This window comes from Falco biarmicus, chromosome 1, assembly GCF_023638135.1.
Source record: "Falco biarmicus isolate bFalBia1 chromosome 1, bFalBia1.pri, whole genome shotgun sequence".
Classification (NCBI taxonomy): domain Eukaryota; kingdom Metazoa; phylum Chordata; class Aves; order Falconiformes; family Falconidae; genus Falco; species Falco biarmicus.
In genome coordinates, this window is record NC_079288.1 from 23,079,856 (window position 1) to 23,103,401 (window position 23,546).

General features: G+C 42.4%; 1 protein-coding gene across 4 annotated transcripts in view; it reads left to right on the plus strand.

Moving 5' to 3' along the window:
* Positions 1-23,546, plus strand: part of LOC130157691 (sphingosine-1-phosphate transporter SPNS2-like) — a 141,456-nt gene that overhangs the window by 42,779 nt on the left and 75,131 nt on the right. For all 4 annotated transcript variants that reach the window (XM_056357610.1, XM_056357583.1, XM_056357593.1 and 1 more), the window contains exon 3: positions 22,261-22,397. In XM_056357610.1, coding sequence (XP_056213585.1) covers positions 22,261-22,397 — 137 coding nt within the window. The remainder of the gene's footprint in view (positions 1-22,260; positions 22,398-23,546) is intronic.

Here is a 23,546-nt window from a genome sequence, read left to right on the forward strand (position 1 = left end):
TTTCAGCTCCCTTTGACTCCCATTGTCTTGTCATTGGTTTATGATGACAGCCTATACTGCTGTAACATTTTTTATTTATTCCACATAGACACTACCTCCTCTGGATGCTGACTTTGAATATGTGTATCTTACATAAGTTGCAGATGCCACATGTTTCTTTTCTACCATCTGCTTCTACCTGAATACTGTCTTGCTCCTCATTTGTTGCTATGCATAACTGAATCAAATCTTCATCATTTACTTCCTACTGCACCTACTTAACTGTTTTTCTTGCTAGAACAGAAGAACTCATATTCTGGAAACTTTCCTGGTTTTTATTCAAAATCCATGGGCTTTCATTTTAAGTGTCTGACTTCTTACACCAGAGCACCTCTCAAGGCCCTGGTATTTCAGGTGTGCAATTCAGAAGACAAGACAGAACGCTTTGTGGTTGCTCTCGATTTACGACTGCAAATGGTCTGGACCACCATGTCCTACCCAGAGCCCGTCACACCACTGTCGTCTTCCCTTCCCCCAGCCATTTCTACATCCAGGTTACTTCTCTGGCAGTCTGGGGCTCTGAATGCTGGGACGAAGTGGAGCTCTCTTTCTGCCAGAAGGAAATCCTCTAAGTTGTACCAACAATTAGCAAAACCTTTTTCTCCATTTCCCCCTCCATACTTGATTTTGTATAATTTTTTTCTGAATTTCTCCAGCCTTCTGTATTGTGCCACTGATCTAGGGATTAACCAGTTTGTATAGGACAGCTCTAGTTTAAGCAATGAAGTTCAAGAAACGGGGCTCCGTGTTCAATGTGCCTCGATTTATGTGTGACAAGGGTAGGTTTTTACTTATCAAGGTAGAGTTGAGATAGTCCAGAGCCTGATTATTTCCTGCATAAGTCCTTTACAATTTCTGACAATCCTTTTTTCCTGTGTGCTAGAATGCTATCTGATGTGCTAAGAAGTCATGGCAGTTGGAGGGGCTGATTCATGAAAGCAGTTAAGCCTATTTGGAAATCCCTCTGCAATCAAGAATGAAAGTATTTTCGCAAATCAGTGAGCAGGTTATAGGAAAATGTGTTTGTGCCCTAGCCCAGTCCCCTATGCACCAAGGACCAAACTATAAAAATGCTGTTTGCAGTGTACACCCTCAATGGGCAGCCCTAGAATGCAAAGTAAAAAATCTTTGGTGGGGGAGAAGGGGCAGGGAAGGGGAGGGGAAGGTGTCCTTGCCCTCCTGCTGATGGGACATAAGTGCTTGAGGCAATGTTGCACTTTGTCTTTTTATTGTACATGTCAGCAAGTGAGCACAGGCTACTAGAACAGGGAAGCTCTCCAGATTGGCTTGTCTTCATTAATGTCTTGATTTTATGGTACTGCATGGCCACTAACACAACATAACAATTCATTTTCCCATCCTGTCTTCCTGCGTTGCAGAAGGAAGGTTTGTCCTATTGGCCTTTCAGACAGGGCAGGTACTAGGGCTGGTTGTTGCAAGAGAAACTTGTACTTTTGCTGCCTGTGGCATGTCTGTTCTGTAAGTAGATATTGGCCCATTTTCCCTTAGGCTGTAGTTCAAGCATCTCTTGCCAAGGTTGCGTTCACTTCTCTAATTTATTATAATAATGAGGGGAAAGGTTTCCCACAGATTTTGGAGAAGTAGTTATCATTTCACCCCAAGTCCTAACAGTTTTTAACGTAGCTTGTCCATCTCCCTCTATACATGTTCCCCAAACCTCAGAATTTCATTCAAGCTCTTTAGAGTGGAAGCCAGGATTTTTGTTAGTATTGTGTAATTCTTTTAAACAACAACTTCCTCTTAATGCCAGCTATGCAATCTCATGTAGCAGGCATCTGCCCTCTATTGTGTGTTTCATGCACAAATAGTTCAGAAGGGCTAGTCTTGCTGGTTTTGCTTTTTTCATTAACACCATATTTGGCATTCTGAAAGAGGGAGATGAATGCTTGAATGACATTACCAGGTATTTTAATGCTGTTATGAGACATCTGAAGGCTACCAGTTGCTGGAAAAGAGGTATGTACTTATATTCAATACCTCATGAGTAGTAGCTCACTTTTTTTCCTCCCTCTCTGCAGTGCCTCTAAAGGTTTTTGGTAGCAAGTGGAAAACCTGCTTAGCTTTAATTCCTGCTTTGCACTGAGCCTGTAAGTTTAGTTTTCAAGTGTGGTGACCAGAGGAGTGTTTGTGTATGGTCTAAATCAGAAGAAGCCCTGTATTTCTTCTCTGTAACTTGATTTAGATCTGTGCATACAGTTGCTACTGATACCTGTTGGACTCAGTTTAAAGGTGTTAGCCCAAAGGGGAAGGTATTTTGCCTTGACTTTAACGGAAGTTGGATCAGGGTCTTCTATGAACTGAGAGTGAGAAAACAGTGCTAACTTTTATAGTACATTTTGTATATTTAAACGCTTCATCCCAGGGGACCCATAAGTGCTCTGCCTTAAAAGATTTATTTTAAGATTGTTTTGGTTTTGTCTTGCCTCCCACACCTGAGGAGCTCTCATTTTCTTAGAGCACAAACCTACAGTTCTTCAGAGCAACATACCGTATTGTGAAAAATGTAAGCAGCTCTACTCATACAGGGATCTGAGATCAGGTGATGAAGAGGTCAGACTTGCTCTGTGCCCACTGGGAGATTTCCAAGTTAACATAGTACAGTTGGAAGCATTGCTGTTGGAAAAAGGGTTTGATTTGAGAGAGAAAGATATCATTTGGGTAAACCAAATATTGTCTTGACAGAGTCTGAAGGAGCTCTGGAGTGCTGAAGGTACTGTCTTGCAATGAAGCAAAGAGCACTGGCATTAGCTGTTGTAATACAGCAGACATCTAGTAGCCTTGGGAAGTGCCAGGGTGTTCTCATAATAATGGGAGTGTTGGGGTCCTTGACCAGTCCATGTGATCATTTTACTTCTGTAATGTCTTGTCTTGAGATCCAGGTGGCTTTTCCTCCAAACCAGTGCTTCTCAAGCATTTTAGGCAGTGTACCAAACCACTCTGCATCCTTACAATCAAATTTTTATAGTGGTTTATCATCAGACAACTATAAAAGTAATATTGCTATGTGGCTGGCTGCAAAGAACTTGCTATTACCTTGTGGAACACAATTTGGGGAACCAGAGGCTTTAACTGTTCCAAGCTACTCAAAACAGGTAGTGTGTTCCAGGCAGAAGCAACTACATTTCATACGGGCTGCAGTGACTCCCATGTGTAAACCCATACACACTTCAGGAGGAGTGACTCATTTTCCAGGGCATCAGTTATGTAAAAAGTGAACATTGCTCACGGTATTCGGTAGCGTTACCAGCCTGCAGAACTAGATTCCAATTAACACAAGTAAGTCTGAATCGCATGAATGGTGTATTGTTGCACCAATTCAAAAGAAATGTTCTAATGCGCTCCCCTTACCCCCAAGACGTGAACATATTCCAGGAATTTTCCTGGATGCTGATGTAAGGTTATAAAGCAAAGACCAATTTTCTGTTTAGATTATGCAGGGTACCTGGTTTTGGAGGGAAAAATATGACTGACCATAATCCATTACTTACCCTAATTCAGAGTTAGTTCTCACAAAAATGTAAATGTACATACACATTTTTTGCTAAAAGTCTCTTTAGTTGTTTTCAAGTTTTAATCAAGTGACGGAGGATTGCTTAGGTTTTTAAATTTCAGATGAAAAACAGTTATTTGATGAGACAAATAGCAGGAGGAGGGGTCCACATGCATTCTTGTGTTCTTTGCTGCTGTGAGCAGGGAAGTGTGTTGGTTTTCAGTGGAAAGGATGACATCTTTTATTCCCCCACTCAGATATGCATCAGGTTATTCCAAATTAAACGTTTGGACAGTTTTAGTAATTTCCTCCTTACTACCTTTTCATTCACTGATGTTTACAGAAGCAAGATTTATTTTACATATGCTCCTACTGCATCATCCTTCTGGCTCTTTGTAGATGAGCAGAATTGGAGATGTGCAACTCTTAATTTATTCTTTTGTGGGGACAGTAGTTTTGAGAGTATTAATAGCAATGTACCTTTCCTGTGAAGAGCTGCCTTCAAGAGCTACGAAGTTATAACTTTAACATGCTTATTTGGAGCCACACAAATTTTAAATGGGTAGTTACAATAAATTACTATTGGGGTAGACTTGGAAGTGAATTAGGGAGGCAGCACAGGTAAACCAGTTTTAGCTTTGATTTCTTTTTACAATTATGCTGATGGCACTGTCAAGGTGCTCTCTTCTTCGGGTCTTTCCCCTGTTTCCTTTCTTTGCTAGATCATCAGTTTATAGAGGCAAGGCAATCACCTACCCTGTAAGCCGGTGATGAGGTGCTTGTTAAAACTGACCTTGTTAAGAGTTTTGGCTGAGTGAAATTTTCAGGATAGGATTTGCCTGTCTGGTATTTTTTGGGAGTTGGGTTTGTTATGTTTTGTTGGTTTTTTTCGTTTTGTTTTCCTAGAAGGATGTTTGAAATATGGTCCAAATTCTTTGGTTTTAATTGCATCTTAATCACAGTTACTGGTTCTATCCTTACCTCTACCCACATTGGGATTTGAGTGGTCCTGGTCCCCACAGCAACTGATGGTGTTAGCTGGCAGTGCTGTGCTTGTGTGTTCAGCATCCTGTGGTTTTGTTCAACCTGCTTGGCAATAGAAATAACAATAAAATTGCCTTAGTGCCCTTGGCCACACCTTTTGAGCACTGGAAATCATTGACAAAGTCTGACAAAGAAAGGTACTATTTCATAAGAACCTTTGTGACTAGAATGAGTCATGTAGGAAAGATGGGTGAGTGAAAGAATAACTTTGCCACCTAAAAAAAAAAAAAAGAGGGTGCGGGTTTGGGGTTTTTTTTTTGCTTCCTATGGAATGTGCAGGGTGCTTTAGAGGTCCTTGTGTAGTTGAACTCAGTTGCATTTAATTTAAGCATATTTAAGCTGTTTTTAAAAGCAGCCTTCCGTTTTACAGGTGTAGTTTAGGATACATAAATGCCTAACTTACTAATTGTGCCAGCAAATCAGAGTAGTTAAATGGCATTAATTCCACCAGCAAAATTGCTCACAGGGTAAATTGCAAGCTCAAAATTAGTGATTGAGTTGAGGATCCTTTAAAAACCTGATACTAAAAATAGGTATTATTTCAGAAGGGCTGATGTAAAGAGTTATTATGGTGATAACCACGCAAGTGTTTGACTAGATAAATTAATCTCCTTTCTCAATCTTCTTGAAGGTAAAACTACAGAACAGGAACATGAAAATGCCTTATAAGTTTTGCTGGTTTGGTCCCGTCCCCCCCATCATCCCCCATTTTTTTCGTAAATTAACATCTTCTACCATCAAAACGTTGCCCATGTGATGTCCCCCAAGCAGGGGTTCACAGGAGCACTGCTGGAATATATAAATATATAAATACTACTATGTCACTATAGCTCAGGGTGCTGAAACTGTCATCGGCTACGTGGTTGCTTTTGCTTAGTCATGTGGGCCTAGAAAGAGGATCTGTCTCTAAGGGTTATTTTGTTGCGTTTCTTGCAAAATGTGATGAGGGCTTCTTATAAAGAAACCTACTTTGCCAAGGCATTTAGCTTTCACTGGTACTTGTCACCATCTGTCAAAACACCAGCCTTGCAAGTTGGCCATTTAGGTGAAGGTATTTGGAGTTTGTTGGCTACAGAGTCGCTGTCAAGGGACAGATGTTTTAGATGTGAATACCATAATAAGTGGAAGCTGGTAGACTAGTGCCCTGCTCTGGCTCTAGTGCTGTCCAGTGCCCTGGGCTATTAGTCATTACTGTGCAAAATCTCTTTTTCCCAAGGGATGTTCAGGTTTGGGTATGTGAAGTGAAACTGAGTTGAGCACGCTTCAGAAACATGACCTTCCAGCTCCTCTCAAGACCGGTGAGGCTAAATCCACAAACGTGTATCTCATCTGCTGATGGGTGACCTGTGTGGTGTGGGTCTGCGCAGTGCCCTGCCTCCATCCGCTGGCATCACCATGTGAGAAGTGCAGGTGGTTTCATTTCTCTTTTATCCATCCCGAGCCTTCAGTTACTTCCAGCTTTTTGGCTAACGTAGCAGTCATGCTGCGTGCTAATGGCTATGAAACCTATGGATGTAGTAATAGGGCAAATTATTAGCAAGTGTGATACAAAATATGTCATATTTGGAAGGGGGAGTGAGGGTGGCAAGACAAAAAGAAAATACTAAAAGCAAGTATCTCTGGGAAAAAACGCACAGAGAGAGAGAACAGATTTTCCTGAAAAGCAAGTTGTCCAAAGTTGCTCTTGTTCTCACTGAGGATGTTTTATGGCAGAAAAGGTAATAATACAGGATATTATACAATGGATGTTGAATTTTCCCTAAAGGCTCCCCAGTGAGATATTCCTACCAGCTGCTCATGTTACACCTTCCAATGACTTGGACAATACAGTATATGACACACTGAGCTGAGAAAATGTTTACGTTGTGTATAAAAGACATGTTAATTTTCCTTGTTTGTACGTATTGAACTTGTTCTTTATGGATTCATAGTCCAGAAACTAGATTCCATTGTCTAGTCACCAGACAAATAAACTGCTGGCAACACCATGACAAGTTTTCCCCCAAGATGCAGTTTTCAGCTGTATAGAACTGCTAATAACAAAGCTCAGCTGGCATCTGGGGACATTTATGATGGTGTGCTCCCCGGGGAAGGGGAATGGAATAGGCGCTGAACTTCAGATGGGCCACTGCTTAGTCATCAGTCTCACCTTCCCCTTATTTATGCCTGATTGAAATGGGCTTTTTTAATATGTTAACAATCCCTAGATTCACCAAATATTGTCTTTCCTTTTTTCCATTAATGTAATTGATGATGCATGAAGGCATTGCATTTGTAAACCTTGCGCATTGCAGTGTTCATTTCACTATGTTGTTTTTCAGTGGTACTCATTCTTCCAGGAGGGTATTAGTCAGAAGAAATTTAAAATGAGGGATTATTTAGAACGGGGTCCAGTCGTGCACAGTGGCTATTGAAACTACTGTTAACCCTGGGATCTTTTACAGAGGTCATGTTCTTTTACTCACAGATGCGAGTTTAGTTGCAAGGCTCACTTCTGGAGCTGCAGTTCAGCTTGGTATTGAAGTGGTTTTGCAAGTCAGGGATGAGACTGAAAATTGATGTGGGTGATAATCTTGTAAGTAACAGCTGTAAGACAGACAGAGACCGGATTCGTTCTCGGTGTAGTTATGATGCTTTTCCTTTTACAAACCATGGCAAATTAAACATGGGGATATGTCAGTATTTCAACAATTTCCTTAAATGAATTTATCCCTTTTTGAAGGCCACCCAGCCACTCGGTATTTCAACAATTTCCTTAAATGAATTTATCCCTTTTTGAAGGCCACCCAGCCACCCTGGAACACTTGCTCTTTGTCTAAATTGCCATTTATAAGAACGAGAGGCAAGAGCATTTCTGAATACTGGCAGCAAAATTGAATCAGAGAATAATTTCTGTCAAATAGCACTAGCCACTTCCAATTGTGAGAGAGGTGTTCTTACGTACTGGGTGATCCCTCTTCGTTGTAGGATGAAGACTGCTTGTCATTGTAGGTGTTTATTTGTTGCCTGCTGTTTGTTCAGCTCTCTTGTCCTACTAGTCAATATGTAATTGCAAATTGCAGTCGATAGCAATGTTTCTTTGTATGTACTTTGTGGTACAAAAAACTATTGAAATGTGGCTGGCATTTGAAAAAGCAGACTGATAAGCCTGTGGCTCTGTACCCTGGCAGAGAGTTGTTCAAGTGCTGATGGGCATGGTATGGAATTGGATAGGAATTAGGAGGTATTTGTGACCCCTATCCTGTGCTCAGCCCACTGCTGTTTAAATGCTGATGAGACTCCCTCTGAAGTATGCTGGACTCTCGAAGCTGTGGGAGCTGAGGGTGCTCTGGATGTCCTGAGATCATGTTCCTAATGCCTCTGGCTCGCTGGCGGATCACATTAGGACGGTGGGGTTTGGGGCTGCCTGGAAAGCCTGCCTCTTGTACTTCAGGTGCCAGTCCCAAAGAGAAGCACAGGAGGAGTTACCTGGCATACAGTAAGGAGAAGCAGCATGGTAGCTGCCGAGGGGCTAGACCCTTGTTTTCTGCCACAGGTGGATCTTGCTGTTTGGTGGATCCTGACCCGTGCTGTACTGTTCATCGTCAGGGTTAGTGGTTTGGCAGTTTGTTTCCTGGCCCTTGCAGCTATGGGTGAATTGTTTTTGTCTAAACACGCAGTGTCTGTGGCTGTGCAAGTGTAATGACAGGGGTAACAAAACAAACAAGGATTAGTTCAGGGTGCAGGGTGAAAGCACAGAGGGGTCCTTCCTTGTCTTTTAGAGAATTTGTGACTTATAATGAAACTAGACAGCAAATGCATCAACACACAGGACACTCTTGGCCAATGTGTCTCATTCAGTTCAGCCAGCCCGCCCAAACGTGTCCTCACATTTTGTCTTCACATGCACACCCTTCACTTCCTTGTTACAGAGTAGTTTTAAAGATAATCTGTATTATTAATTTGCTGGCCCTTAAAAATAAGGGGGGGAGGGGCGTACTGTAAAAGCACATAAAGTAACAAACCTCTTGAAAAGGTAGGGTGTGTGTTTTTCTTCTGTTTTCCTCGTAATGCAGAAACAGTCAGTACGGGCCAGTTTGCTGGAAAGCACTGCAAAAACTTATCAGCGAGCAGTTAGCGTGTGGAAATGAATGCCACCAGGAGTGTTGTCAGGGCCAGATCTTGAAAGACCAGATCTTTATGTGGATAACACATTATAATTCTTGGGAAGGCTTAAGCCAGCCTCTGAGTAATTCAGCTGCCTGTGTAGGAATTTTGTGTACTTTCCTCAGAAGGATCTGATGGCTGTCACTGTCACAGACAGGATGCAAGACTACATGGTTTTCTGATCTGTTGCCATTGTTCTTGTGCTCTTATGAAGTGGTCTCCTGAGGTTACATGAAAGATCTTTTACTGGGAGACTTGTTATTATTTATTCACTGCCAATGCCTTAGGCAGAAAGATGGACACGGCTGTTAAAGAGAAACTGTGAGATTCCATTGAGAGATGGTTTTCTCACCGCCTGTGTTGCTGCTTTGAATTGAAACCCAGTCAGCACTAAAGAAATTTCCTCTGTAAAATTAGTATGGTTTTGGTCCCATCCCTAATAGGTGGTGGCTTGTAGAGCAAGAGCTGTCATTGCATGAAACACTGTTCTATCTTACAGGCAACTCAGAAAAAGATAGACAACTGAGCAGGACAAAATACTGACATTCCCTCTGTGACCAGCAAGCAGCTTTTTAGAACGGTTTGGTGGGTGCTGTTATGAAATTTATATGTTTCCTCCACAAATAAATGTGAAGCTATCTATACCAAGCATTAACATCCCTGGGAGGAGGGAAAGTTGGAGGAAAAACTTTGTGGAAAATAAGAATCCCAGGCTGCTGGATTGGCATCAAAAAAAGCAGTTACCCATGATGGCTTTTACATCCATATCTTCTGTGGATTTTAGCATATTCCCATTCCACAGTGATTTCTGTTCCTTAAAAAGTGAATTAGCATAAGGCTGCAGATGGCAGGTTTTTAAGAGCAATACCCCTTGTTGGTGCTGCCTGCATCTTAGAGCAAGTGAATAAAAATCAGATATTTCAAACGTCTTCTTGAAGTTAGTCTGTTTAGAAATTTAGATCTGAACCGACCTCTGTGAAGGACGTTAGCTACAATACACAGAGATGAATCAGCATTTTTTCCCCTTCAGACTGATAATTGTCTTAGTTATTGAGGTTTTATTAATTTCAGAAGATGCCATTTTACTGATCTGCTAAAAGCACTCTTGAAGGTGTATGGCTTGAGTTGGAAAGGTAACAATTTTGCAGAAGAATGGTGTGAAAATTTGCTTCCAAACCCCAACACACTTTTATTTGCACATGTACAAACACAGGTTGTGAATATGATTCCTTGTCCTTCCCTGTCCAGACATCGGTGCTCTGCTCCTGCACTTCAGAGATAACACGGAGCAGGATCTGAAGTGCCTTGGGGGTCTCCCATTCACCCCCAAGTGTTTCCTGTCCCTCTGCCGCATGTTTACATGCTTTCTGGAACATGTAATCTCCAGATATGTCTTCGGTTTCAGTTCTCTTTAGGACAACTTTGGTGGATGTTGACAGACATTTAAGACTTTTAAAGCTTGAGAGCAAAGTACTTCTGTCCTGGCCAGAGTAGAAAATGTTTGTAATGAGGTTGTCAGTGCTGTGTTAGTTGATAACCAGCTGCATAATTAAAATGAAACTATGGCCATTTTCCCTTCAAAAGAGGGAGCATGTGTTTTGCCAAGCCCACTATGGATGATACAACAGCCCCCTAAAGAACTGTAATAATAATTAAAAAGAAATCAATCAGTCCCACTGGCTGCCTGGGGAGGATGTCAGCAAAGAAGTGCGGCCCCTCGCTATTCCCAAAGCAGAATGTGGATTTGCAAGGCTTTGATGTAGCCTTTCCTTGCCACTCTCAGCATCCCCTCCATTGCCACCAGCAGAGCCCCCAGGGCTGACAGCTGCAAAATCCCCCCTGGGCTTGCTGCCTTAGTAGCAGGAGATGGCTGAGGGTCTCCTTCTGGCCAAGACCAGTAGCAAAGCCAGTGTCTGTGCACCAGCCTTGCCCAAATCCCTCGCCCTGTAATGGCACTGTAATGGGGTTAGCTCTATCCTGTGCCCTAGCTGATTGTATGGCATATTTATGAAGTAAATGGTTACTACAGGGTTTCTCCTGCTTTGTAAGAGCAACCAGCAGCTATTAGGAGCTTGTGTGTAGAGCTTAGCAAGGCATTCCTACTGCAGAACAGTCGTTTATTTGTGAATTCTCTTTTAAAAACAAACTCAAACCAACCTGAAGGCTGAAAAAGGCTCTGGAACAAGAATATGTCAGATGAACATTTCTTTTAGCAAGTTTCTGTGAGTACCACGGCATGAAAAGCTCTGGATTCCACTCTAAAGAGAAGGGGAAGCGCTTCCTACTGCATTGTTTTTCTTAGGGAGCTGCTGCTGTTGGTAAAATATGTGTAGCAAAGAATTTGTTAGTAATACACTGTACTTTGAAAGTGTCACTCTCCTATTCTCTATTGCTGCAAGAAGTAGGTTTTCAGGTTGATTTCTTTTTGAGACTAAATAACTTCTGTTGCACACTAGTTAATTATTGGAAATCAAAATGTTAGTTAAGGTGAAACGTAGGATTAGTGGTGCAGTTGTAAAGTAGGATGTAAACCTTATTTTAGGATGAAAACAGTCTTCTCCCTCTATCTCAAATAGGAAACAAGGAACATTATTTCTGTTTGTATGAGATACAAATGATCTGTCATCCTATTAAGAGAATAATAGATTTAAAATATTGTATTGCTTGTTAAATCTAATTCATGGTACTCATGCAGATTTCAAGGATCAAGGGCTTTAGATTATTCTGCATTATCAGCTTTAGGCTGTCATTTCTTGGTGTGTTTAAATGCACGCCGTGGTCAAAAAGGCTTTGTGGGCAAAAGTGCACATAACCGTTCTTGCCCTAAGGAAAGCAGCTTGCTTCTGGCCACCTGTTTATAGAATAAAATAAAGATCCTTTGGGTTTGTCTTTATTTAAATGCTTTTCTTAAGACACCTTTCTCTAGCCCTGAGCCCTGACTACAGGTTCTTCATCCTCCTGGCAGATGAGAGCAGCCCTCCTCCCTGCTGGAGATTTATTTCTGATTGAAGCTCTCAGACAGATGGCACGTGCAGAATGTCCTGTAAAACTGCACAGAAAGGGAAAAGCAAAACTGGTTTTTTTCATGTGCAGACTTTCATGGGTGCTAGGAGTGATTACTGGCTGTTTCTGTAACAGCAGCTAAGATTGTTTTAGCTGTATTTTAGTCATGTTGAGGCAAAACCAGTCTTGTAGCAGTGCCACTCATGATGTTGCAGTGCTGCAAAACTATTGACCAATCTCCGTACATCTGGGATCTCATGTCTAATTCAGGATTGACCGGAATGGATACCAATCCGTTCTAATTGGCTAGCTAAGTTAATGAAGTTTCCCTGCAACTGATTGCACAATGGCAAAGCGACCCGTGTCACACATTGTGTAAGCACCAAGGCTGCAGCCAGGAAGGGATGATGCTCTTTCACTCCACTGAGTTAACTGGCAAAGTTCTCCATCAGAACCAGTTAAGTCAAATGGAGAAGAAATTGCAAGAGGACAAAGCTGCTGTTAACTGACTGGGTACTTCATTACTTTACCCTGTGAGCGTACATGTGCAGGGACAAAGTCACTTGTGGTTTTAGAAATTTAACTGTCAACCACACTCCAGCTTTTGGAAATAATTTTAGGTGCAATTCAGTAACATGTTAATAAGCCATTACCTAAACAAGCTGCAGAAATGATGCAGATGCAATTTTGTCTTCCTGATTTTTTATGGGTTTTTTTCAGAATAACATGGGAATAGTTGTACCAGTCCAGTCCAGAGGTCCTTTTAGTGTATTACTGTCTTTGATTGTGATCATTAGCACATATATAGGGAAAAAAAAACCAAAAAAAGAACAGGACAAAATTATGGTGATAGTTCCCTAGTATATGCTATCAGCTGGATAGCTGAGGACTTTCTGAACAAGGAGTTATTTTTAACAGTCCTTAAATTAGTGTTCTCCCAGGACTTTGTCCAGGCCTGTTCTGAAATAATGTGAACTCTGAGCTCCCATAGCCTCCTGTGATAAAATCCCAGTGTGTAGTTAAGTTTTGTTCATGAAATACCTCCTTTGATTTGAATTTTGCAGCTGCCAGTCTTATCTGATGCCACCTGGTCAGTCTTCTAAGAGAGGAGGTGATTCAGTTTTCCCCTTTTCCATGCTACTCATGGTGCTAGATCTCTTCTATATCCCACATCAGTTATTTCTTTTCCAATATGTTTAAAGTTTTACTGTAACAGGACCTGTTTCATCCCTTTGACAATTCTTTTTGATGCTCTCTGTACTTTTCCCAGTAATAACCTTTTATGTTACAGGGATGCAGTAAACTTACAAGTAGTAAAACCTGTTTAATGGTAAAGAGGTTCTGATCTCTGCTGCCGTTGGGGATTCATAAGCAGTTCTATCTAAACAAAAAACCTCAGCTCTAATGCCTGCTGAGTCAAGTGGGAGTCCTTCCATCAGCTTTGGTCAGGGGTCTAAATCAAACCACACTAAAAGCATTTTGCAGAAAAACAACTCAAAGTGGAAGCAGCTATAAAACAAAACTGGCCTTGACTTACTTAATCATTCATTTCCAAATGGTAAGAAATGTGAAGGCAGAGTTTAAACACTGACAGACAAGCTCATTTTCTAGGTTCTGCTGCTAAATGTCAGCAAGCTAATGCTGTCTTTGACAATAATTTCCATGCCTTTTGTATGGCGCTGCCATGGAAAGCAAACTCCGCCACAGCCTCCTGTTCCTGCCTCCTCTTTTTGGCCACCATGTAAGGAACGAGATTGTGAAACTGAACCAGATGTGGAGATTATTTTTTTTTTTTAATTGATGGGGAGGGGTGGTGTGTGCTCCTCCTCAAATGTTCTCATGTGTAAATTTTAATCCCCCAATCAAACACGCTTTGTAGCCACAGACGGCATTCTGCCTGCAAATACACTATTTATTTCATTGAAAGATGTTTGTCAGGGCTGGCTGGCTGCTGGTCTCCCAGAATCAGCTCACAGCAGGGTCAAGCAAGCACCAGTTTAGGTGCAAGGGAAGCAGTGGACTGTAAGCTGTACGCTGGAACCGTTCCTTTGGATTGCTGCCTGCAGCATTGTATTATGAAGCACATCTCTAGGAACACAGTAACTGGTTTATTGATGTTCAGGTTGCCCAAATCCCTTTAAAACAATGGTAATGTAATCACTGTAATTCCCAAAGTGAAAAGCAGAAGGTGGGTTTGAGTTTTTCCTCTCTTGTTGAATTATGTTGTCTGTGTACAGCTGCTCAAAATTTAATCTCATAGCAAGTTAGATCCTGCTCCAAGTAAATATGCTGGACATCCGGAGAGACTGAACAGCAGAGTAAAATGGTAGCTTTTCCACTGTACACTTAGATAAAAAATTTTGAAGTACAGCGTGACAGAATTGGACCTCAGTGGATGTGTGAAACGGTTGTGAAATAATAATTGTGAATAACATTCTACTTAATTGCTTTAGCTATTAGCCAGATATGAACAACTGAATCTTTAAATGCAGCTTTAATTGACATAATATTGGAAATTAATAAAAAAGGGGTGACAAATCTGAGTGCTGTTTTACATCTGGGCTTTTAATTCAAAGCCATTTTTTCCTTGGCTTTACAATGCTGATTGCCTGTATCAGGAAACCAAGACAAATTTTGAACTTTGAAACCTTACAGCAGTATTTGTGAGGCTTAAGTGAGTGGAGCATCACTGCTGCTCTTGGAGGAGCGCTGATATACTATGGACCATAGAACTGAGGACCAGAGAGTGATCAGTTTTACAGAGATACTGACTTAGGTCTACAGAAAGTAGGCTGGAGACATTGTTTGTCTTTCTTTTTAAGTTCATGTGGAAGGCAGTGTGCGTTATGGCAGGGTTTGTGTTCTTTGCAGTGCATTGTACCTGATCAGTTGTTGGTTTCTCTCTATCTGCTGGTTATGAGCATGTGCCTGTCTCAGCCCGCCAGCAGCAGTGCCAAAGCCAGCAGCTGGCAGCTCACTGGTTACGGTCACTGCTCACTGGTGGTGCTCAAACTGTCCCAGATTCTCTAAACAGCCCATAAAATGGGCTCTTTCGAAGACCAGAATGGCAGTAGTTCACATCTTAAAGCTATGGGTTTCCTTCTGCTACTGGACACGCAGCAGTACTTGCGGATGGATTTGTTGAGCTGAATGTTTCATGGGTTTATTTGTACTGGAATAATTTTGGCTGTAAGCTTACTCATGTAAGGAGCTGCCACGGCCGCTGGACCACAGTCTTTGCCAGTCTGTGGGCAACAGTACTCACGTGTAAGGGTTGTTTCCCTTTTTAGCCTTCGCTTTTGTTAGAGCTATTTCTTGTAGCTCTTGTCTGGGCACTTGGGACTGGAGAGGAATATTTCTCTATCCCTATGCAGCAATGCACAGAGTAAGTGAAATATGCCTCACATCGGTAACATCCCATACTCACCACTGTATGGATCACTGATGTAGTGTTCTATATATGGCACTTTTAACAGCAATTACTCATATTTGACCACAGTGGTTGCTCTTTGCCCAGCACAGTCCCTCTCAAATCTCAGGTGACATGAGTGTGTTACTGGGCTAGTCTTCTGGCTATTCTTATCTGATTTTCTGTTTCCAAGGGCTAGATTTCCCAGCAATTCCCACTGAAGCAATTATTCTTGTTGGTTAAGGTAAACAAAGCAAGCCTTCAGGATATCCTTTGCTGGGAATATAAGGGCTAATCCTGGAAGAACCCCTGGAAAAGGGGTGGAATTATCAGTACTGAATTCTTCTTGGGGCTGCATCTTGTGTATTGTTGAGTCAATCACGAACTTGCCAGAAAAGCTGTGTTTGGGCCTTATATGTCTTCATTTTTTTTTTTCTTCTGTAATCAGGTTCTGACCTTGTCACAGCAAATGAAATTAAGCAGTATTGTACAGTAGCCACCTTCTCAATGTAAATGTGTATGTCAACTGTGTGTGTATATAGTAATCCTAAACATGTTGTTTATATTTTACATCAGTTTGCTCTAAGGAGAAAACTGACACCTCATGGTGCAATATGCTCCCTATGGAGAAGACAAGATTGGAGCTTGAATACTGATGAATGGCATCTATGGTGAGGGAAACGCAATCTAGAGTGTCCTGCCAAACAGAGAGATACTAGAGAAAGACAAACTGTGTGAGTAATAGGTCCACACCTTTTAAAGCACTGCTTTTCTCCTCGTTAATTTGCTGAGGACACAAGCACACAAGGAGGCATTTATGAAATTCCCTCTTTCATCTGTGGGAGAGAATACAGGCCGCCTCCAAACCAAACATTTATATACTTAAGTCCAATTGATTTGGTGTGTTCTCAAGCCTTTTTCTTTAAATGCTCCTGTGCTCAGTGCTGTCAGTATATGACAGCTTTGCATGACATACGGAACTAGTGGTGTGTTTCAAAGCTCCTCACACTTGTCAGAAACTTCTAGTCTGCATGATAGTCTGGAACCCACTGATCTTGTGTTTTGCACTTGGCAAAATGCTGTAGCATGATCCATCTGTTGGCTGTTGAATTAGAAATGAAGTAAAACAAAGAGCAGGCGGAGAGTGATGTAACAGCGTACCTATAGCAGGGTTTATGACGATGATTTGAAGGCTGATATTTTGTATAACCTATTGTGTTGTAAGAATTCATCTCTCTCAAAGGATGAATGTTTTAAATCACATTGCTGAGATTTCTCAGAGCCTTGGATTGCTGCATAGTCAGGTATCACTTCTACCTTGATCACATCACCATGTTGGGTCTGAGCTATTGAGTTCAGTGGTTAAGTAGCATGGAAGGATCTTTTTCCTGCTTGGCTTGTATGGTGCTGTAAGAAAAAAATAATCGCTTTCAATACTGATTGTAGACTTTCAAAAATACCTTTAGCATAGATACGGGCTCGTAAACAGGACACTGATGAAGCTGGAAGACCTGCCTGGGTTCAAGATGTTTGTAGTTCATCCTGGGCAGGTCACTTTTCCGAGTCTTAATTTCCGTAGCCCTGAAGTAGAAATTAATGATGTTTAACTTCATTTCTAAATTGTCCCAAGCCTCACTGTGATTAAGTGTGCTGTGTATATATGTGCTGAGTAGTATTATTATAGCATAAAACTATAATGAAAATGAAAATAAACCAAGAAGCATTGCAAAAGCATGTCTTTGAAACAGAGGGACTGGTTGGGCATTAGAAGAGCCTTTATTGCAGGTAGATGGCAGCTGGTCCCATAAGCAGCTTGAGAAACATTGTGCATTCACAACTGAAAGTCCCTGGAGTAAAGCGCCTTGAACAAATCCAAGCAGGGCAGTGTCTTATGCAGAAAGAGCAGGATTGTGCTTGTACACACCTGGAAATTATCCCATCCAGAGCAAGCTGGGTGTTTAGGTGTTCTCATTGTTTGGAAATTTGTTGTTGGGAAAATATTAACAACCTCACAGCACATAGTTCTTTGCTGTGTTTAAGTGGATTGCCCGTCCCTTGAGGCAGAGGCTGTCTGGGTTTGCCTTCCACAGAGCCAAACACATTGTCAGCACTCAATTAGACGGGTATGTATGGTTTCATGCTGACCCAGAGCTCAAAGCCACTTTTTTTCTCTGGCTGAGCTGAGCATCCCTGCATAGAGAGAGAGCGAGAGCTATTTTTACCTGAACCTGAAGCTTTCTAGCATTGTTCCTGATAGGAAAAAAATAAACCCTCTATGCTTGAAGTCAAAACCAAAAGAAGGGATCTTTTCTTGGAGGTGCCTGTGATCCTCTTAGCCTTCTAGTAACTGAGGAAAAGCAGGCTCTGCGTGTGCACCTCTGTCAGTGCCTCTCTTCCCTCTCAGTTATACTACACCGGTATGTAGCTGGCAGGAGAAGCCCCTCTGAGATACAAAGGGCTGATCAGTCCATGTAAGAAAAGAGCAAGTGAGACGGAGGCACCGGTGCCTTTGCAATCAAGGGGTGGATAGCTGATGGGTCAGAGCCATTTTAGTTGTCATCTCAAGCTGGTAAAGTTTTGTTTGGAGAAGAAAAAATAAGAGCAGTGAAGTCTAGTTCCAGTAGTCAGGAGCTTTTTGTGACTGTTGAAGTACAGTTTCTCCCTCTCCCCTCGCCTCCTTTGCTAGCACTGTCTGGGGGTTTACTTTTCCACTGGGTACACAGACAGCTCTTCAGAGGGGAAACTGTGGGCTGAGTAACAGCTCCCTGGCCATAATCCCCGAAAGATGACTGGAGATACGGTACATGAAGTAGGCAACAGAGGCTGAGGAGGATGCTGTCCTTCTCTGGTGAGAGTTTGGGTGGGAGGTGTAAGATTTTTATACTTTATTTTATGCTGCACATTTTTGTAATTCCAGCCGTGCACAGAAAAAGCTGGGCAGTGCTGGCTGCGAAGGTGCTTGTGCACCTGTACAAGGGTGGGACAGGCATTCAGAAGCAGAAATAGACACCAAGCCGTCCTGTTTGGGCAATTACACTCTTCCTGCATTCTCACCGCAGTTGGCATTTCAGCGGCTAAGCCACAAAGGAGGTATAAAGACAAATAGGATCTCCTTTTGAAAATACCTGTACTTAAAAGAACCTCCCTCCTGGGATGGCATTCATTATGTGTCTGTTTATTCATCCTTTGCTCACATGATAATTTGCTCCTGCAGAAATGTATCCCAGCTCCACCCAATGCTGGGACTGAGCCACTTCTGCCGGCACTGTTGGAGATCATTTACCAAGAGGAATTAGCTCTATGGCATACATAATGGTGACTGACGTTGCTATACCTGCTCACAGCTGCTCTGAATGCAATCACTACCTTTTCAGTAGCTCATCCTAAATCCCAGTGGATTTCTGACTCTGCCCTGGCTTGCACTGTACAGCTCTTCAAGACTTGGTAATATTCTGAAATGGCTTTAAGTGTAAATGGGAAAAGGAGCTGTTGATTGGGAAGAGGCAAATGAAATATCAGCCTCTGTCACCGCGCTCTCCTGATAGAAAAGATTTGTGGCAGTGGGTTGAGCCGAAGCAGCAGCTGCTGTGGTGCCATTTCAGTATTAATAGGGGAGTAGGTGAGTGCAAGGAGCAGAAAATGCTGTGGAAGAGGGGAGAGGAGCCAGGCAGGAAGACAGAGGCATGGGTGCCAGGCTCCATCACTGGAAGGCACCCCTCTGCCTTATGCTGAGGCTGTGTTTACAAATTATTCACGTTTCTGCTGCCCCTCTCTCCAACTGAATGTGTTGGCAGTTTTCTGTCGCCTGGGTAAGATCTGCCCTTTGTGGTGTTTAGCTGTCGCAGAACCTCAACTCCTGATCTAGAGTAACTGAGGTTTCCACCTCACCTGGTAATGTCCCCTAGATTCATTCAAGTCTATTCTGCCAACCCAGCCTCTCGTTCAGGAGTCTTGTCTGTCATTTGCAGGAGTAATTGCAAAAATTGATTCACGCGAAATGCCTGTAACAGGCAGATCCTTTTGACAGACCACACAGCCATCATATTCTGCATTTATTTCAATCAATCAGTGCTCTGATGCATATTTGGGTCATAAATACTCTGACATAAATTGCATTTATTATTATGACAGCTGTGTTCCATTAGCTATTATTTATTAGGTTCTGTTGTCCTTCCATTTTACACCTTGTGGAACTGTCAAGTCAGCTGCTTACCTGTGACAAAGCTCAAAGCTTAGTTCAGAATCTTCCAAAAATAAATTCACTGAAGGGATTTGAGTAACAGCAGGATGTGTGTTCTTGGAAAGGCATTGGATGGTCTTGTTTTCAGTTTGTTTTATTCCAAAGAGGAGGTTTGTGCTTTTTGCCTGCTTTTGCCCAAATTCCAGAATTAGACATTGCATTTGTGATCCAGAGGTCATGGAAGCTAATAATCTTACGGATTAATGTGAATTTTGGATCACACCCCCTTGTCTCAAAGTTTAATTAATCAGGTTTTTCAATATTTGAAATGGTGGGATGCTGACTTGGCTATATCTAATTTTCCCTTGGGAGCATTTTTAGCTTCATGTCTTTTTACATTGTAAAAATAGCAGAATATCTGATTTGGAGATGAATGAATTTCAGTGTCCTTCCAAGGGTAAGGTCAAATTGCAATGGGCACACTGCTCTGTACAAGTCAGAGTCATTTTCTGTTTCTCATTCCCAATAAACAGTCACACATCCTTCATGCCAGGCTGCTGCACCGGCTTTGCAAGGTGCCAAGCACTTTGGTGTTAATTCAGGAAAGCACTTAATCATGGAATTGATGACTCCAAAGTGCTTAATATAAGCATGTGCTTAAGTGCCTTGTTGGACCGGGGCCAGTGCAGATGTACCTTGTAGAGCAGAGATTTGTAAGCCCCTTCTGCTTTACTAGAGCCAAGTTCCTTGGAGATCGAGGCTTTCAGGGCTGTGCAGCTCGGGGAGCTGGACTGTGCTGCAGGGGTGGGCGAGATGACAAAATGCCCCTGCGCGGGAGAGAGAGCATTCACCCAGGCAGGCTGTGTCCTGCCACTGAGCAGGGAGCCAGAGTCGGCAGAGCATGGCGCCCTGGGCTATGCCAAGCATTGCGTGCACCAGCTGAGCAGGAGGTGGGAGCCTGCGTGGTGCTGGAGCCGTGCACCAATCCTGTCTGGCAAAGCTGGCGCTCTGCACTGGGAGCGTGCGTGCCACAGGGATGGGGCAGCAGCACTGCCTGGCCTTCCTAAAACGTAGCAGCCCCCCCGACCTCCATGGGGGCTGGTTTCCTGGGGATGGAGTGCTAAGCTGCGTTTCAGACTACTTGTGTGGGGTTTCTGTAAAACACAGGAGACGAAAGCACGGTGTAAGTGCTCGTAGGTTTATTCAACAGGTTTTGTTTGCACAAGGATTTGGGGATAGATGCAGGAACCGAGCATCCCGTCTACCCATAGGGTTTATGTGCTAGCTTAACAGCAACCTTGTTCATAGCGTTACTATTGAAATACGTGTGATCCAGGGCTGTGTGTGCCTCTTCACATGTCTTAACATTTCTGTAGTATCTCCATTTATTTTACTCTAAATGTAAAAAGAGTAAATCTGTAATTTTGATCAAATACCACAGTGCAAAACTGATATATGCACAATCATGTCTCACAAAATATAGATGCAAATGGATATGTATTATTTATAAAGCAGCTTTGACATCGTAATATGCTAAAAAAAAAAAAGAGACATTTAGATCATTTCATAATTCAGCATGCGGCATGTTTTTGAGCTATCGTATATCATTATCCATGAAAAATTCATCATTTGAGTCTTAACCACTATAATTTTATGCACACATTCCAACCAAAAGGGTGTGTGTCCTTTGCTCTTGCCTCTTTTTTTCCTATTCTATCCCACCCACCCCCTTTTATACAATTAAAAGTAGATTGGTGGGCCTAGACAATACCAAAAGCCCACCCTGCCTTCCAAGAACTACCCAGTAATTAATGAGAGACGTAACTCTGCAACTTAAGAGGGATCTCCAGGTATTCTAGTGTCCCCCCCAAATCCTTCTGGGTTTGCTGAACCTGAGACAGTCAGTGAAAGTCGAAAAGTTTATACTACATAGCAGTAAAATTGATGTTGCTTTCATGCAGATCTCTAATGTGGACAGACAAAAACCAGGTATAAATCAGCTCAAAACATGGCTATTTCTGCCAAGTTCCAAGTGAATCGTGAATATGGTGTGATTGCCTCATTTCAGGTGTCCTCAGTGGTGTCACTGGCCAAACTGGAGCTAGACTGGAGGAGTGAACTCTGAAGTCGAGGAGATTTTGCAGAGGTTATTTTATCATGAGCCTCATTCCTACGTGACAGAAGGTCTTGGGTTAATGCTTTGGGAGATTTTTTGGGGGAAGCAAACAGGAAAGGTGAACTTGTAGGCTTTCAGATGAGGACATCCCTGGCCTGTTAGAGCTTTGTAGGTTATATTTCTTTCTTTTAGTGAAACTGCTACTCCGTGGTGGATTTAAATACAAGTTCGGTGCTGGTGAAAGGACATAGTGAGGAGACAGGAGTTTTCTAAGGACAGAGGTGGTGCCAGTAGGATGATAGTAGTGTTTACTGTTTTTCCTCACTGTTGCGTGGTTGCCTTAAAATACTGCTAGGAAGGATGAAAGAAATTCAGCCTCTGTGGCCCGTTTCTCCGTGGTCTCTGCTGCAAGAGCCAACAAGGAGCCCTTGGCTTGTTTCTGTTCATGTGCAACTCCTTCTAACCACCACTTCACCTTCTCGGTGCCATTTAGACAGAAGCTCTGAATTTATTCTGTCCTGGTTTTGCCCATCCCTGGATTCTGAGCTCACAGTGGACTGTGAGGGGCTGGTGCTTTCAAATGTAATATCAGTTCCCTCGCCTGAAGTTTCTCTGGGAATGAAAAACCCACTTGATTAAGGAAACCCTGACTTCTGAAAGCCTATCAGACTGCACAACTTTCTAAGTCAGGGCTGCAGAATGTCTAATTAAATGGAACTGTTCTCTAGAGGATTTGTCTTGCAGAAAATTAGTTTTCGTGTTCTTGGTCTGATGTTTATTAAATATTTCTTTCCTTTTTCTCTCTTTTTCAGTTTTCATCTGTAGTTTCATGGTTGCAGCGCCTATCTTTGGTTACCTTGGTGACCGTTTCAACAGAAAGATCATTCTCAGCTGTGGGATCTTCTTTTGGTCAGCTGTCACTTTTTCAAGTTCCTTCATCACTGAGCAGGTAAGATCTTTGCAAAGGCACTTTGCAGGGTGTTCTGAAAAGATGGACAATGTGTTCCTAAACAACTTTCCATCACAGTGTGCTGAAGGGGAAGGTCTCCCTTTCATGTGTATTGTACATATAGCATATCTGACCTTTTGTGGGTGAATTGTGATATGTATAACTGTGTTTCCTTGACTCTGAGAGCTGTTAGTCTTTGATCACGCATATTCATAAAAAATAACAAGTGAAACATATCTAAGCAAGAGTTTCTGTTGACATAAGGGAGGAGTTTTGAGGGAGATCCTAAAGAAAGGCTTTAAAAAAGACTTGGGAGAAAAAATTCCATTGCTATATAGTAGTTCTCTTGTCTTCTGATATGTAACAAAGGCCACTGGAGTTTGTTGGGAAGTCTGCTCGTGGCATGTGGAATGACAAAATGCATCCAGCAGTGATTTTATGCATGTGCTTTGTTTCCTATCCAACAAAGGCAGTGAAGGTGGATGACAGCATGGAGATTGGACGTAGTTTCAGCTCCTTTAACGCTAGTTGATGGATTTGTCTGGGGACCTGATGATGGAGTTATCAGGCTTGCTTAATTTTGTCAAGCTATGCACAGCATCCCTCACCTGCTTTCAGGACAGACACAGTACCCCATTTTGAGGACTCCTCATTGCATTAATTTTCTTGCCTGTCAGAGGCACTTGGAGGAAACAATGATCTGGCAGTTTCTGGGGAAAAATATCCTCTTGCTTACATCATATTATAGAGGATGTTTAATTGCTGCAGGTGGCAACATTCCTGGAGAGACAAGTCACAGCTCCTGGCATCATCAGACTGATTTCCCCAAGGGAGGCAGGGGCATTCCTCATCCTTTCTGTCCAGCTGCGTTCCAGAGATTGCAGCATTGTGGTCACACCTAAAGAATGACAACCAGGGACTAAACCTCTCCACCCTGCTCCCTCCTGCTCACTCACATGCTCGGCAGTTTCTAATACAAGAGAATTTCCACCTAAAGCGGGCAGTGGAAGTCACATGTCTGTCTGGCTTTCATGTTGGATTGATTGTTGCTGCATTTCTAAAGAAAAATGCATATGGCCAAATGTAGAAGCCTTTAACTCAGTAAATTGTTCTGGTTCCTTTCCAGAGAAGTAACATCTCCCATCTAAA